General features: G+C 35.6%; 1 protein-coding gene across 1 annotated transcript in view; it reads left to right on the forward strand.

The window, feature by feature from the left end:
• Window positions 1-2,875: 2,875 nt before the first annotated feature.
• ltk (leukocyte receptor tyrosine kinase) overlaps window positions 2,876-16,799 on the forward strand; it is a 57,222-nt gene continuing 43,298 nt past the window's right edge. The window contains exon 1 of the mRNA XM_060880269.1: window positions 2,876-2,986. Coding sequence (XP_060736252.1) covers window positions 2,932-2,986 — 55 coding nt within the window. The 5' untranslated portion in view covers window positions 2,876-2,931. The remainder of the gene's footprint in view (window positions 2,987-16,799) is intronic.

A 16,799-nucleotide genomic window follows, 5' to 3' on the forward strand; every position in this document is an offset into this window, starting at 1 on the left:
CAGGTTGACATATTTATAAGCCTACATGTTCTTGAGTCACTATTATACTGATTCAATTGATTCAGTTTTAGGAACTAGGCTTCCAGCAATATATTCATCTCATGCCCTAGCCAAGGCAAAACACTGACACTGAGTTCATTTTACTTAACCTGTACCAGTGGTAGCCTTAGTTTTGCTGTTTGCTCATTTTTTGTAATTATGGCATCCATTAGTATAAGCATTGAAATTCTCCAGTATCTCAGATAATGTACTCCAGCAGTACAGCACATCTCTGTACTTGTACATGAATTAATTCAGCTGTCAGGACTTGGCCTGGACTCTGGCCATGAGCCTTTTGTTTATGTTTTTCTGTCACATGTCTGCCCTGCCTTCGTCTGCTCCGCCCGGTCTGCACACTTGTCCCTCATGTGTCTTGATTGTTAGTAGTATTTAGTTAGTCCGCGTTGCCTGGTGCAGCGCGGAATCTACTGTTGTTTTGTACTGTTGTTTTGTTGTCAGTCTGCGTTATGTTTCCTGTCTTTTGGTTATTAAACCCCGTTTCTGTTTGTCTATCCTGCATCTGGGTCTCTTTTATCCTGCGTCCGTGAGCATTACATCAGCATTATCAAGTGCAGAATACTTTCTTATATATTCTTATGACATAACATCTGAAGGACATATGAACACATGAAGGAGGGGGACATGAGGGTATTTATCTTCTCTTCTCAGGTAACAAGGCTGCAGTGTGCGAATGAAAAATCATTTAATTATTTATAACATTTTTATATTCTCATTTTATTTTTATATTCTTATTTTCTATCTTTAGTCTGTCTAGGAGAGTAGCCATACTGTAGATAATTTCATTGTACATGAGTATAATAACAATAAAGTTTGGTTCATTTGATGAATAACAGTTCTTTTGTTTTATCATTACATTATGTACCACACACACACACACACACACACACACACACACACACACACACACACACACACATACATACATTTTATAAACATCTTTTTTCTGAAATATTGTTAAACGTTTTTAAGCACTTTAACAAAAACCTTTATTTTCTGGGAAACACAAAGAACAAAATTAGACAATAGTAACCACTGTAGCACAAAACAAGATGGCAACTAAGTTTTTCAGGGTTACTGTCAAAAAAATAGTAGATAGTTTACAGGCCCTTGCTTTGAATGACGTCAGTACATCTGCAGTTGTACTGCAGACATCACTAGTTTCTCACACTGCTCTAGTGTAATCTTGGTCCATTTTTAATCCAGTCTCTTCCAGAGTTCAGTAACTGTTGTGAGTTTCTTATAAATAACTTTGCTGCCAAGGATTTTCAATCAGGTTTAGATCAGAACTCTGGGCTGGCCATTTCATTATTTTTACCAATCTCAATCCTGTTAAAGTAACTTTAAAAGGAACATTGTCATGTGTGAAAAATTAAATTGATTGAGTTATTCTCACAGGGAACGAAACACGTGCTGCCGAAGGAGATTCTGATAAACATTTACCTTCACCCTCCTATGTAGCTGCATAAGAAGGCCAACTCCTGCTGCAGAAATGATTCCCCAAACTATGACACTTCATCCCTCCTTTATTTTTCACTGACTTCTTTACACACATTGGGTTCAGTCTTTACCCAGTTTGATGCGGTATGTTGCCATTAAGACTGGAAAAACTTGCTTTCATCATTACAGTGAACTTTAGACCCATTCTCTAATCACACAACATGCTAAAAGTGTCATGGTCAATTTTCAGCAAGTCAGTACCTCCACAGAAATGTCTCCACATGACCCACAAATGGAGTTATTTCATTAAGCAAAAAAAAAATCTTTCCAGCGGCAAATTCTTGCCTTGCTGCACTTTGCCTCCCAATATACACTGATAATTAAGCTTATAAGAAATACATCAATACGATTCTGCACTCATCAATGTTTGATGTGATATCACATCATATAAAACGATTGATTCATTTTATTGGAATTTTTTCTTAAACATAATGTGCAAAAAATGTTAATAATTCGTCAAACTGGACAATGAATGCAATACAATTAGCTTTTATAAATCATTCACGTCTTCACACGTTAGTTGCAAATTGATCAAAATGAACACTGAGTGCAAGATTGTTATGACAGTATAACAATTGATAATGGTTTCAGATTTGATTGAAATATATCACTTGATATTATCTATCACAGCACCACCTGTGTGTTATGCGGAAAAAAGTTAAATATGTCCATGCGCATTCTTTATGTCAGATATTGATATAAACGTGAAGGTGACAAAGAACTTGCAATTTAGGTACAATATGTCTGTCTCTTTATTATAAAAGCTGAAATGCAATCAATAAGAAGTCTGTTGGACTCTTGTTCCTGCTGACTGGGATTGATTTCGGTTGGTTCAATAGTTGCACTGGGGAAATGCTCATCATCACTCACTGTAAATGGCAAAGCCATGCTGCTCTGAAAATGGACAGAAGAAGTCTACTGTAGATTTATGTTGATATTTGATAGTTTCCTATATCAGGACATGGTTAAAAACATCTGCTATCAGCAAGAATACTATGTGAAGTGAAAATGTGAAGCATCTCTGGTTATATAGGACTGTATGTATTCATTTTAAATGTAATGTATGTATACAACTGTAATGTACGTATAAATATTTTATATACAGTGCACATTTGTAACGGACTGATAAACGGCGGCACTAGGACCAAGAGTGATGGGGAAACTCTCAGTGAGAGACACAGAGAGATAAACAGAGTCGAGTTGCAGGCAGTCAGTAATTCGCGCGCGCGCTGCCGCAGCATCAGTATTATAATGAATGAGCACAAAGAGCTGTAAGAAAAGAAAAGATCTGAAAGTGGATTCATCCGTTTACATCTGGAACAAAACGAATCTTAATATTAGCACTTTATTTCCAGAACTGTTTAGGAAGCAGACATGGAATATCCAGCAGGACAAACTTCACTGTCATTAATGTTGTTCATTTTAACAGGTGAGTGGTTTATGAGTGAATTTTTGATTTAGCAAAAAAAAGAAAAAAAAAATCTTTTAACTTTTGTGGACTTAATATAAGAAGTTGTTTTATATATTCTCTTTGATAGATTTAATGGCACTTGGTCACATATTTGGAAGTCTGGTGGTCATTTCTACAGCGCATTTAAACCTGTCTTTTCTATCATTATAGCTGGATTTATATACCACAAGCTCATATACTTTACTTCTATATACTATTGTGTATAAACATTATCTGCTTCTAGGTGACTTATTCATCGTAATTATAGACAATCCCCGGACAAAGCACTGAATTGTGCGGTATATTTTTGTTTTTTAGTTACTAATGTGACTGAATAATAATAATAATAATAAGAAAAGTAAGAGCACTTGGGTAAACATCTTCATTTATACTGCTGCAGAATTAAAATACTGCATCTAATTTATTTATTGTGGTTTAATATTGTATTACAATCGATACGACAGTATTCCTTAGTGAAACACACACATACACACACACACACACACACACACACACACACACACATACACACACACTAAAACACACACACTCACACTCACATACACACACACATACACACACACACCAAAACACACACTTACACATACACACACATACATACATACACACACACACACACACAAACACACACATACATACACACACATACACACACACACACACATTCACATACACACACACACTCACACACACAGACACACACACGCACACACTCACACACACACACACGTTTAAATGACCATAAATTATTGTACAACTGGCTTCTGAGCTGTACCATGACCAGGTCTGTGTTATCCCCTCATTATTGTGCTTGCAAGAAAGCAAATAAAAGGTCTAAGGCTCTGTGTTGATTTCATCAAATCTGATGTTGGTAACACTTAGTATAATGTCCAAAGAACTGACAGTGAACAAAGCCATCATTTGATCATTTGGCAGAAATATCAAAACAAACCCAGAGACTGAAATATTAGGTGTGGCTAAATAAGCTATTTGGAATATACAGAGGGTTTAGCACAGGATATAAAGCATTGGTGTCAAATTGCAGTCTAAAAAAAAAACACGCACATACAGCTCTGAAACATCTTATGGAAAGATGAGACAAATATTAGCTTGTAGCAGAATGATAGAATGACAAAAGCATTGAGAAGGGAAGGATATGATACTCATGATACTAAACATAACCAGGCATGGGCATGTACTGTATAACTTTGTTTGTTCAGAGATTTTGGAACCGAGTATTAAAATGTAAATATAATTTATGATTATATTACTTTTTTTTTATGGTTGGGGATTACTTTTGGGCCTTGAATTTAGGGGAAGTGGAGTACCTGGATGTAATTAACCTTAAATTAAAGCTGAAAGTCTGAAAGACAGCACAAAGTCCAAATATTTATGGATCAGAATTTTTGTGAAATACACAGTACAATAACTTACTTAAAATACAATAAAACATTTTTTTCCACCATCAAAAATGTTCAGAGCCTGTAGTATTGCAAGAGGAGATTACATTTGTTTTATTATGAATGCCGAAATGTCAAAGAAAGTTTTAAAACACGACTTATGTTTATTTAAACAATGGTAAATTGCTGTCCATCGGTGAGTTTCAGTTCAGGGGATAAGGGAATTGATCCTAAAGGTTGTGTTAAATGCAAAATCCTTCCAGTGTGCTGGAACGTTCACAGTGTTCTAACTTACCAGTGTTCTAACTCGTCTACATGAGATAATTGGGATATACTAGGGAGCTAGAGAGTTGATTAAGACACACCCCTAGTCTCAAAATCAGATATGATTATTATAGCATAAACAAGAGATAAACTGCATGAATGGGGTTGGGAAAATCAGACCACACTTTAAGTAAAAATCAACAGATTACAAGGATCCTAAAGATTACGCTGAATAAATGATTCTAACACAAATATTTCCCTGCTCAGAAAGTCACAGGCCAAACAGGACACATCTGCAACTGCACTATAGCTCTAAGTTGCTCTCATATGGCCATATGGCTTTTATAATTCGGGGCATGTGCACAATAAAACCACAAAACTACAAAACCAGCTAGAAGAGTTTAGTGAGATTGAATAAGCAGACATCAGGAGGCAGGAGATAAATGAAACTTTACATTAACTAACATCGAGTTAATGTTACTCAGGGGGAAATTCATTGACTGCTCTGAGATCTTGAAATGATGAGATAGTTGATGTTGTACAGAGAATAGACCAGAGTAATAAGAAGAGCTGTCAGTCCATTTGCAAACAGCACAAAGGACATGAATGCCTTTGCCGTTGTATGCCGTGGTGTGCTTTATCCGTCCGTCCGTGCACCTGTCAGATTTGTTGTACATGAAATGTCTTTCAAGGTAGTGTTCCAAGGCTGATTTAGATGTGCTGTTATCTTGCTTCTGCAACACATTCCATTTGAGCCACAAGCACGGCTCGACTTGACCCACCATCTGTCAAGTTACTAGAAACAACGAAGGGTACTCATCTGTGTACCGATAACCAGGTGGTGGAATGGACTGAAATGCTCAGTCATTCGCTGTCTTCAATTAAAGACTGAAGATCTACATTTCATTATGCAATTAACTCTATAAAACAACCTGTAACCTGTAATCCTCTTCACCTTCAGCTCCTTCATTAACCAGGTTTTAGATTGATAGTATTCTTAGACCTTGACCTTGAATTGAATTTGAAATTGCTAAATTGCTATTGGTTAATTTTTATTTATTTATTTATTTATTTATCAATATTTTTTTTTTAGGTTGTGTTTTCACTATAACAAACATCCAACATAAAAAAAGGTCTGAATTACAACCATAGTATAGTACCACCTACAAACGTATGTTAATATGAATCATATTAAAAGAAAGAAATAGAGCTATACTAAACAATACTCATCAAATCAGCTACAGATCGGGCTTCATAAACTGATAACAAGTAAACACACCCTGCCTAGGTTATTGGGTTTAAAGAGTTGTGCTCGGATAACACGGAAATTACAGTGATGTGTAATGCTGCGCAAGACTTTAAAAACCCAACACTTTGGTTTTTCTTTCATGTCAAATCCCAAGTAAGTAACACCAAACCGCACCAGAAAAGTACTTGAATGTATTACTAATGTCAGGTCAGAGATCATAGCTTTGGCTCACAAATGAAAGCAAAATGTAAAAGAATGTAAAAAGAAAAGAACGTATTTTATTTCCACCGTGTGTTTGTTTGTTTTATTCCCGAAGTTGTTCTTCTTGGCATTAATGCAATGCATGTATGTTGTATTAGTACATCCTTGCCTTTTATTCTCAGTGTATTTTGATATTTCAATATTCAAATGACCATATATGAATAAGAATTGAAAGCATCATTGCATGCATCTTTTATACAGAATGTTCAAACCCCAATTTTGACATGTCTAGTCCTTTACTTTGACATTTCTTTCTAGTATGTAATTACATGTGATGATAGATGTAACACAAATACAGTATATGACTCATAGAAATTATTTATAGCAACATACCTAGCTACCAATTTCACATTTTTTTTAATGTTATGTATAAAAATGCATTATATATTTTGTTGTTCCGATGATTCCACAAGCTAATAAGGACTTCCTAAATGTAGCAGGCAGCGAGAGCTTGGACTGGGGTTAGCTGTGCTTTAATCTCTTGATCTTGTGCAGCTGAGTCCTGCACCAGCTACATCAAAGATGGTTGTTATTTAAGGCCACAGGAAAGGATAGAATTGGGTTCAGCTATAGCTGGTGAAAAGTGCATGCATTCATTAAGTGAGTTAATGTAAATGCAAGAAAAAGTTTTACTTTGCAATTTCTTGATATACGTATTAATATTTAAATCACATCATGTGCAATAGTCATAATTCTGTTGAACTGGTTGTCTGAAAACACACACACACTCATTCACACACACATTCACACAAGTTCCTTTCCACAGTCACCTTTGCTGTGTTTCGTCTAGTTTTGACACTTTTTGTGCAAATCTGGCTTTGTCATTTAGAGGGTAAGACCTCTGTCATCTTTCTTTGTGTAGAGTGCTAGAGTAGTCAAAATACTCTTATGTTATATCCAAAAATACCTTTAAAAAAACACAAGTATGCATTAGCAGCCCCTGTGCAACAACAGAGCATTAATAAATTATTTTGAACAGGTGAATGGATCACTTTGATGACACCAAGACCAGGTTCCTAATGGAAAAATGCATTAATACTATATATATAATGCGTCATGTAGCGTTTTAAAAGCATTGGAATTGTATCTTGTGTTTCTGTTATGTTGTTTTTTCCTCGTCATATATAATGACAGTTTTTACAGGTTATATCCAAAGGGCACGAGATGTTTAATGAGCTTTTGAATATACTGTATGAAATAAGTATGACATGCATACATAGATTGTAATATTAATCACTGATGTATTACTTCTTCTATGTAGACTCTCTGTGTTTCTGTGTCATGATAAAAACATACTGAAGCACCTGCAGTGATGGATCAGGTGGGCTTTCAGCATCATTTATATGGACTTAGATCTAAAAGGTAATTTCAGATACTTGCTTTTAGCTTCAGGGTTATTTTTAGAGTAATTGTGGAGATTGCCTTGATTGTTGAAGGTTAGGTCAGAGTCACCTATTTTTGCCCAAGACTGAAGGATGATTGTTAGTAGCAGAAAGAGTTGAAGAGTTAAACCATAATTGTTGCTCGGCATTATGCTTATTATGCTTATCATTCCATTCAATTCCATTTTTTGTATGGCTCTTTTGATGATGGACATTGTCGCAAAGCGCCATTACATGAATATGAAAATTCAGAAAAAAAATGTTTAATGTTTAAGATTTAATCCAAATATATCAATAATGAGAAAGCCAAAGGCAATGGTGGGAAGTAAAAACTCCATCAGATAATATGAGGAAGAAATCTTGAGCGGAACAAGACTCAAAAAGGAGTCCTTCCTCGGTCGCTTATAAATACTGTATGAGGATGATGCTATATTAAAAAAATATTCCTCTGTAACAAATTATGAAACAAGATCTCCTAAGGCTAAACTTACACGCACTACAGATTAGGTTTGTTCATTGATTTTCAGTTTTATACAATGGGTACTGCAGCTGAAACATATTTAGCTACAGATATTTGTTTTATTAAAAAAAGTTCTTTTATTGAAAATTCAATATTGTCAGTGCTTTTCATTGCATCTGCAAGCCTGGGGCTAGAAATCATAGTTCTGCATGGCAAGCAATGAAAACAGAGATGAAGCATGACTTGTTACTCTTTATGTTATACAGTCCCATCTAAAATTATTAGAACATTAAGACCAATTCATTGCTGTTGCTGTAAGCTGAAGACTTTTGGGTCTGAGATCAAAATATCAAGTTAAATTTCCTGATATTTACACCTACTGTAGATGTGTTTAACAATACAGAACATTGTACCTTTGGTTGCAGGCAACCCAATTTTTAGATGAGAGAATGTATACAGTGGTATAATAAATTAAAGTAAATAACACTTCATATCTCTCGTTTACAATAAATGCAAAGTGAAATGCTACTCAATTGGGTTAAGGCTTGGTCTTTAACCTGGCCAGTCTAAAAACCTTCCACTTTTCCCCAAAGACGTCCTATATTGAGGCGGGGATGTGTTCTGGGTCATTGTGTTTTGGATCACTGTGTAGCTGTATGTTGAAGTTCTTCAGAAATAGATTGGAAACATTACCATGTAAATTTTCAGACAGAAAGATTCTGTAAACTTCGTTACTTCTTTGCAATTCATCAGCTGCTGATGGTTTAAATTTACAGGTCGATGGCAGGTTGTTAGTACACCATTTTTTTTTTCTTTTGCAAGATATTCCAAATTGTATTGTATTGCCTATGACAAAGCTTGTACATTGGCTCAGCTTCAAAATGGCTTGCTTCCTCTCTGGTCTTCATGTTGGTGTATCTTTTTTTAACAAATGCAGACATCATAGTTGAAACCCAGGGTTCAACCCAGAGTAGACATACAGAGTTATGAACTGTTGGAACTGTTGAACTGAATCATTAGCTTTCAGAATAAATCCATGTGGACACAGGGGTAACATGCAAAACTCACACACAGACAAAATCCTGAGCTTAGGATCAAGCCAGGGAACCATGTGCTGGTCCAGAGAGCCTTGGATTCTTCTTCTTGGCTGACACGAGAAAAACCTGATGTACTCTTCTGATGTTTAATGTGAACACTAACTGATTCTGTTGACCTGCATCTTCATCATTTTATCCACTGCACTGTAACCACATGACTGGCAGATTGGATAACTGCATGAATTTGCAGGTGTTCACGAGTGATTACATGTAATATTAATGCCGGTTATTCATCATTTGACAGCCTTGAGCCTTATGGATTCTCTTTTTTGTGTAGTGGATGACAGAAAATTTGAAATTATGCTCAAAGTCTTATGATATTTTATTTCCATAGAACTTATGTAATAGATTCTACCAGTAATAAATGCCATTAAATCTTTGTCCTTATGTACAAAACATTTAACTAAAGTATACTATGAAGATTTTCTTATAAGAAAATAATGCTATTTGTTAGGATTTTGCCTGTGGGATGGGGATAAATGCAAATAAATCTACATTAAAAAAATTCTGTTCTGTAAAGCTTATTTGAGACAATGTCCATTGTTAAAAGCGCTACACAAGTTGAATCCAAACAAATCAGAGAGAAACATAAAGTGGGGGGATTCTGAGACGCATCCTGATCTATATGATGGACAGAACTATGTATGTCTGCTAGGAGACAATTATAGAGAGGGTTTTAACTGACGACAAAAGAACAAAAGAAACATTTTACCCTCTAGTGGTTTGCCATTATTTGTATTGTTCATGTTGGGAAATGGTGGAGAAAGCCTTCTTTGTAATTTTAATTCTTTGTAATTAGTCTACAGAAGAGCAGAGAAAGTAATATATGTACTTTCTTGGAATTTGTGTGTGTGGAGTTTCTGTGCATGCTCTAGCTGTGTCTGCATGGGCTTCTTCCAGATACACCGGTTTTCTCCCACCTCCCAAAAACATGCCAGTAGTTCCAGCGGCTAAAGTAGACTGCTTGAAGGTGTGAATGAGTGTGCAAGTGGGTGTGTGTTTGATGCCCTGTAATAGTGAGGTATCTCATACAGGGTCTATTTCCAGCTCATATCCACCTTTCCCAGGATAACATGACCCTGACAGGGATTGACAGGGATAAAGCAGTTACAGAGATGAATGAATAAATAATATTGAAACACTACTACTGAAATCACCCTTCCTTTCAGTGCAAAGGAATGTATATACATGTGTGTGGAAACAATGGTATTCAATATTACCCATTACTCTGCCTTGTGTGTGTGTGTGTGTGTAAAACAGCGTAAGTGTGTATACAGTAATTGTGTTCATTTCGCTGTGTTCTTTCCTGTGTTCATTATAATTATCTTCAGAGTACTCTACACTTTAGTTCTTTCCCTGATGTAACCCATTCATTTTGACTCAGGAACAGCCTGTATTGTTTTTGCAGTATTTTTATTCATTTAAAAGCCTCATGTCACCTTCTGTTTTGCAACATTAGAATCAAACTACATTTATTATTTAATTGAGAATGATATGAATGTGATCTGAATGTCATGTAACAGATTCTATTTGATTATCATAGACAACTGTGCATCAAGATGTTTGAGGAATAACACTTTATTCCTGAACATTGTTTTGTTTGGAGAAATAATTGCCACATGGCAACCATTGTCTAATTGCTAATCGAGCATGTCGTCCCAAAACAATGTACGTATTTAAAGAGTAATTAGTGGAAATGAAGAACTGACTGAATCCCAGTTGTTGCTATGTTTTTAGCGTTAATGATTGAGAGCAAATGTCCACAGACTGAAGTTGTGGAATAAATTGTATCACAATCAAGCTCAAGTGTTTCTATGTGTCATATAACTCGAATAAAACCTTTTTAATTCATTTTTTTGTAAAGTATGTCATTTTTCTACACTTTCTCCCTTACTTTCAGTGCCTGCATTTACAAACATCTGGATTGCTCTTGAATCGATTCTAATTTATATCCCACTCTAATTCATGTCCACAAAAAGATGGACTAGGAGTAGAAACGAACGAACAGTCTGACATTTATGTTCAGAAGCTTGCAGAGATCTTGCTACCTTTTTGAGGTGAACTGCAGTCCCTGATCTGATGCCATGTCCTCAGGCAGCCCATAGTACCTAAATACGACTTTAAAGATTACAGTACTTTGGATTTTCTATGGAAGTTGGAAGCTTTCGGAGGCACACAGTGCAACAGGTTTTAAATAAACAGACAATTACAGTTAATGTGGTTTGTGTTAACATGAGAAATGTGGAGGCCTGTGATGAAACTGGAGGACCAGGGTCATCATGGGATGGGTAGAGGTTGAATGAGGTCTGCTTGCAGTTGGCACAAGGTGCACATTTTTACATCTTAATCCAGAAACCTATCTGGATACTCAGAACTCCTTCAGAACACATTATATCTCTTTGTCTTGGACACGCTGGTGGTTTCAAGACTTCTTGTTGAGTTTTTTCAATGTTTTCCATTAAAGACATTGGTTTTTACATATTCCAGGTTGAGGTTATCTGAATAAGAATGGCCAGTGTCGCCATTCCTCATGGGCACCTTTGATTGACGCAAATCCTGTAATTTCTCTGAGCCAAGAAGAGATTCACATGGATATAGTTTGGTTGTGTTACGTTACAATGACATACTGTAGATGATCTTTGGCCTAGTTAGACAGCACCTAGGAGTTTTGAGGAGTTGAAAAGCATGGTTGACGTCTTCATTGTCCACCTAAGTGTCTTTTTTTGTCCCTTTTAGAAAAGGTGTTGATGGTGCTGCAATGAAGCTAACAACTCAGTTCAAAGGCTGATAGAAGTTTGAAAACTCCAGGAATCTGGGGTCATATACAGAAATCTGAATATTTATACAATGGCAAAGTTTCACACCAAGTCTCAAGTTCATGAATCTTTTATATGGTGCTAAGAGAAAATGAGTGGAAACCATAGAGAAGAGTTCAAATTTGAGGTGAGCCCTCAGTTGGCTTGGTGGAGAACTGTCCATGACGTGAAAATTCTGCTTATTATCCACCCTGATGCAAATTGTACATTTAATTATTTTTAATATGAGTTTTAATTTGTATCTGTTTATGCTTATACTGGGTTTTGTAAATCTATATTTGTCAATACAGCTGTGCTTTGTTTGGAAAACAAATATTTTTTGGCTTTTTTTTAAAACGTCTATTATTTAATTGTACTTTTTATCTCTTACTTTTTCTGTATTTTACCAACGTAAGTTTGTGAAGACACAACAAACAAAAAACAACCAACCAAAGCAACCAAAAAAAGAATTAAATACAGTAACGGCAACATGCAGGCATCTGTCTCTGGATCACTTTGACTCATTTTACATCTTTATTTACTGCAATTATTTAACCCAATAACAGAAAAACTATTTTCCTTATAGACTGAGCAACTCACCAGGTTAATCCTTATGCTTAGAGCTAAGCCTGACTTCTCCTCTGACAACTTCATATCTATCTCACATACTGTAAAGCGCTTTGATAAAATCCCACACGAACTTCATAGCTTCCTCTTTGATCTGCTTTCATATTGCCACACACGCGCAACTGCCTTGGCAAGGTTTAAGAAGCAGAAACCCTTAATATGAATTGTAAACATTGCTGTGATAAACATAGGGGTGTGTTTACAAATGAAATTAAGATAAATTATCATCATGAGTCATCATGGTATGGATTCTTATGAGCAAGAGCAATTTTTGGGACCGATGATATATATACGTATTTAAAGAGTAATTAGTGGATCTATTACTAATTAGTAATTAGTAATATATATATATATATATATATATATATATATATTTTTTTTTTTTTTTTTTTTTTTTTTTTTTGGGGGGGGGGCTTGTGGATGGGGTTTGTGCACATTTTAAACTTATCAAACACAATAGACAACTGTTAAAATATCTCCCTTTTTCTGCCAATTATAATTGATCATTGTGTATTTGAAGGCAGATCACATGCTGTGGTGTCACATGATGCTTACTGAGGCCTGAAATGTCAGCCTATTTTGGCTTCTGCTCTATTTAGTCCACGCATTGATAGTGTGGTAATAAACTTCATTTCAAAATCTGTCAATGTCTATTTCCATCAGTATTATCCACTTTATTAAGTCTATATTCATAACCCCAGAGATTGACTTCCTATCATTAGTGAACAGAGTTAAAGCTTGCATCTGATTGCCTGAAGCTCCGGATAGACAGCAAACCATGAAATACTGCAAATATCTTCTTTTTATAGTTGAGATAATATGCTTTTGGTACTGTGTGTTTGACCCATATGTAAAAATGAGATAACTCTTTTCTCATGATACTGATTGTGAAAGGAATAAAACTCACCAGCACATGCTGTCATAGAAAAACATCTATATGTGTGTGAAGTGTGTTATGACCCCACGGTGGATAATTTTTTTTAATACAGCAAGTTCTCATGTAGTTTGCCTTTTACACTATAGTGAATTTGCCAGTGACATATTTCAATGTGTTCAATAAATGTTATTAATAAGTGAATTAATATACATCATTTAAATTCTGTTTTCAGAACTGTTGTTAATTATTTAATGCCTTCTGACTAATCGTATTTGAAAATTCAGGTAACCCAATGGTCTCTAAAGTGCTGCTTCAAGGGCAAATCAGACGCACAGCATTGTGATTTGCAGTAATCTCATTGATTTGGTTGGATATATATAGCATTTTATCATAGATTAAAGACACTCTATGTTAATCTTCATCCTAAAGCAAAGTAATCACATATAAATCACATAAATATCACAGTTCTAGCGTTTGGTATGTGCAAAAACTGAAGCAGTCCGTCACTGGATTTTTTATTTTTATTTTTTTAACTGACATTGGAAAGTTATTACTTATTAAAGTACTAAAATCAGAGAGTTCATTCTCATATTTGGGGATGTGGTACTGTAGCTTAGAGTTGATGGTGTTGGCCTACTGAGCAGAAGGTTGCAAGTTCAAATCCCATGCTGCTGGGTGCCTTTTTTGTATGTAATTTGCATTCATATTATTTGCACTTAGATGAACACACAGCAGTCATTAATAGATTAGCATGTATTAAATGATGCTACTGTACACTGTGTGGTTGCCCTAGACAGCTGTCTCTACAGCCTTATCACTAGTATCTAGTCATAGCTGCTCTCACAAACAAGTCTGTAAGTTTGGCACATTTCCTTGTGACTTTCTCTCATGCCTTCTTGCTATCCACACTGATTAAAGGCTAAGAGGGCTCTCTGGACTAACTGTAAACCTGCACATTTCTCATGTGACATGCATTTAATCAGTCAAACACTTAAGGATCTCACTCATTGCCTTCTGTATGGGGAGACAGGGACGAGATTAATAGGCTGCCTGTATGTGGGTGTTTTCGTGTGTGCATACATGGCAGCATACATGGCAGTAAATAAGTACTAATATGTAGCTCTATAATGCTAACATTTATTTCTCCTGGTTCTACCAATCAGCCACTCTTGCAGGAGTGGCATTCATGAAAGAGACTTAAGAGCAGAAAGCTGTTTCTGTGGCTTTTAGCTTATAGCGTTTATCGCACACACACACACACACACACACACACACACACACACACACACACACACACACAGACTCACACACACATTTACACATTATGGGCAATTTAGAGATGCTATTCAGCCTAATAGACATGTCTTTGGACTGGGGAAGAAACCCACAAAGCACAGCGAGAACGTGCAACTCAACTCCACACACACAGACAGACAGGAATTTCTAAGCACTAAGGAAGATGCCTCCAGTTGTTACATTCAAATTCTCAAAAGAGTAGATTTACTATTATTTACCAGATAACAAAGATACAGCACTTACTTTACATTTATGGCATTTGGCAAATGCCCTTATCCAGAGCCATGTACAAAAGTTCAATTAAAACGTTTAAAGCAAGTACTTTGTCCTTAGTACTTGATTAAGTACTTACAGTACTATAGTAAGTACAGTAAGTATACTGTAAGTAATAGAGTACAGTAGTAAATAATACACTACTATAGAAAGTACTACTAAGTACTATACAGTACTGTGCAAAAGTTTTAGGCAGGTGTGAAAAAATGCTGTAAACAAAGAATGCTTTCAAAAATGGAAGTGTTAAATATTTATTTTAAATGAACAAAATGCAGTGAATGAACAAAAGAGAAATCTAAATCAAATCAATATTTGGTGTGACCGCCCTTTGCCTTCAAAACAGCAGCAATTCTTCTAGGTACACTTGCACACAGTTTTTGAAGGAACTCGGCTGGTAGGTTGTTCCAAACATCTTGGAGAACTAACCACAGATCTTCTGTGGATGTAGGCTTTCTCACATCCTTCTGTCTTTTCATGTAATCCCAGACACACTCGATGATGTTGAGATCAGGGCTCAAGGCAAAAGGTAGCAACACCAAATATTGATTTGATTTAGATTTTTCTTTTGTTTGTTCACTTTGCATTTTGTAAATTGACAGAAATAAACACTCATTATTTATATTTCTGAAAGCATTCTTTGTTTATAGCCTTTTTTCACAACTGCCTAAAACCTTTGCACAGTACAGTAGGTCTGTACAAGAACTAATTAGGTACAAACTGAATTAAAGCATGTCATTTGTTTTTTGTAAAGTGTTTGTGACAAATATCAGCACCAGCAAATTGAGAAATGTGTGGTATAAGATCAAACCACTTAACTAGACAAATATTAAAATGCTGCATTTATTCTATTTTCTTGTCTATAGTATGGGTGATTCTGGATCTTGAGGAATAACTAATGAATTGTTAAAGGATTAATTAAAATCAAACAAACATGTAGACAAAAGACATGTAAAAGTTCCCAAATATACAAAAAACAACTGTCTGCAAAATCAAATATTTTTATTTGATATTTGTAAGTTTATTCCAGCTTGTAAAACTTAATGGTTCTTGGAAAGCAAATTCAAGGGTTTAGGATGCATCAGGAACCTATTAAACCCAAATGAGTACATTAGTGTGTGAGCAGGGTTTCTTTCAAAGTCCCAAGAAACATGCTAAAAGGTGGGTTAAATGGCCTCTAGGTATGATGGTGTGCTTGTGTGTGCCTGTGTGTGTCTATGTGTGTGTGTTTCATTCTCACCTTAAATATTATATTAATGAGGAATAACATATCATTAAGGAGTGCTCAAACAAAGTAGCTTTTGCATGTGCAATTTGGAGGAAAATATTATTTCAGTAGTTTATTATCTTTATTAGTAGTTTATTATTTATTATATATGTTGAGATATCGACAGTCACATTTTGTTGTGCTTGTCTGAGCGCTTATGCACAACATGTGGTGAAAAAGACACGAGCCGACCTTGTGAGAAAGATATATATATATATAATATGAATATGTCCCAATGTGGCTTTTGTTTCTTTTACAACCAAAGCACGAAGACATCAGATTCTAGTTGTGTACTTCATTACATCTTGGATGGTTATAAGATTTGATTTTCATTGGACTCAAAGAGAAACCTGTAGCCACTCAGACCCTTTGCCAGCTGAAGACTCTTGCCATATGTGCAAGTGGTGGTGTACTTCCTTAATAGGTCTGTTGTACAGCACGTGCAGCTGATTCTTATCAGGAGAAATCTGCTGTAAATAAGCTGCTTCTTTCAAAGGACAGAACAGACTGGATGTACTAATTTGGT

This window comes from Tachysurus vachellii, chromosome 10 (assembly GCF_030014155.1).
Source record: "Tachysurus vachellii isolate PV-2020 chromosome 10, HZAU_Pvac_v1, whole genome shotgun sequence".
In the NCBI taxonomy this organism is placed as follows: domain Eukaryota; kingdom Metazoa; phylum Chordata; class Actinopteri; order Siluriformes; family Bagridae; genus Tachysurus; species Tachysurus vachellii.